Below are 267 nucleotides of genomic sequence, written 5' to 3'. Positions count from 1 at the left end.
GATGTGTGTGTCCACACTGTGCCCACTACCACCGCCCTGCCCCTGGGCCGTGGGCCCGCCCGCCGGGCGCACCTTGAGCGCCTGCAGGAACTGGCTCTCGGTGAGCAGGTTGGCCTGCTGCAGGCCCTCGGAGCTGCTGCGGTTGCGGCTCAGGAGCAGGTTGAGCTTGCGCAGGTCGTTGTCCAGGTCCTTCATGTGCCGCTGGATGTCCTTCTGCTCCCTCTTCTCCTGCTCGATCTTCTCTGTGGCGGAGGCATGCGGGCGGCT

At 67.0% G+C, this 267-nt stretch overlaps 1 protein-coding gene across 1 annotated transcript in view; it reads right to left on the bottom strand.

Moving 5' to 3' along the window:
* CCDC40 (coiled-coil domain containing 40) overlaps window positions 1-267 on the bottom strand; it is an 18,086-nt gene that overhangs the window by 5,020 nt on the left and 12,799 nt on the right. Inside the window, exon 12 of the mRNA XM_015559730.1 lies at window positions 5-265. Coding sequence (XP_015415216.1) covers window positions 5-265 — 261 coding nt within the window. The remainder of the gene's footprint in view (window positions 1-4; window positions 266-267) is intronic.

This window comes from Myotis davidii, unplaced genomic scaffold (assembly GCF_000327345.1).
Source record: "Myotis davidii unplaced genomic scaffold, ASM32734v1 scaffold211, whole genome shotgun sequence".
Taxonomy (NCBI): domain Eukaryota; kingdom Metazoa; phylum Chordata; class Mammalia; order Chiroptera; family Vespertilionidae; genus Myotis; species Myotis davidii.
The sequence above is the reverse complement of the archived record's forward strand: the minus strand, read 5'-3'. Positions and strand labels throughout refer to the sequence as shown.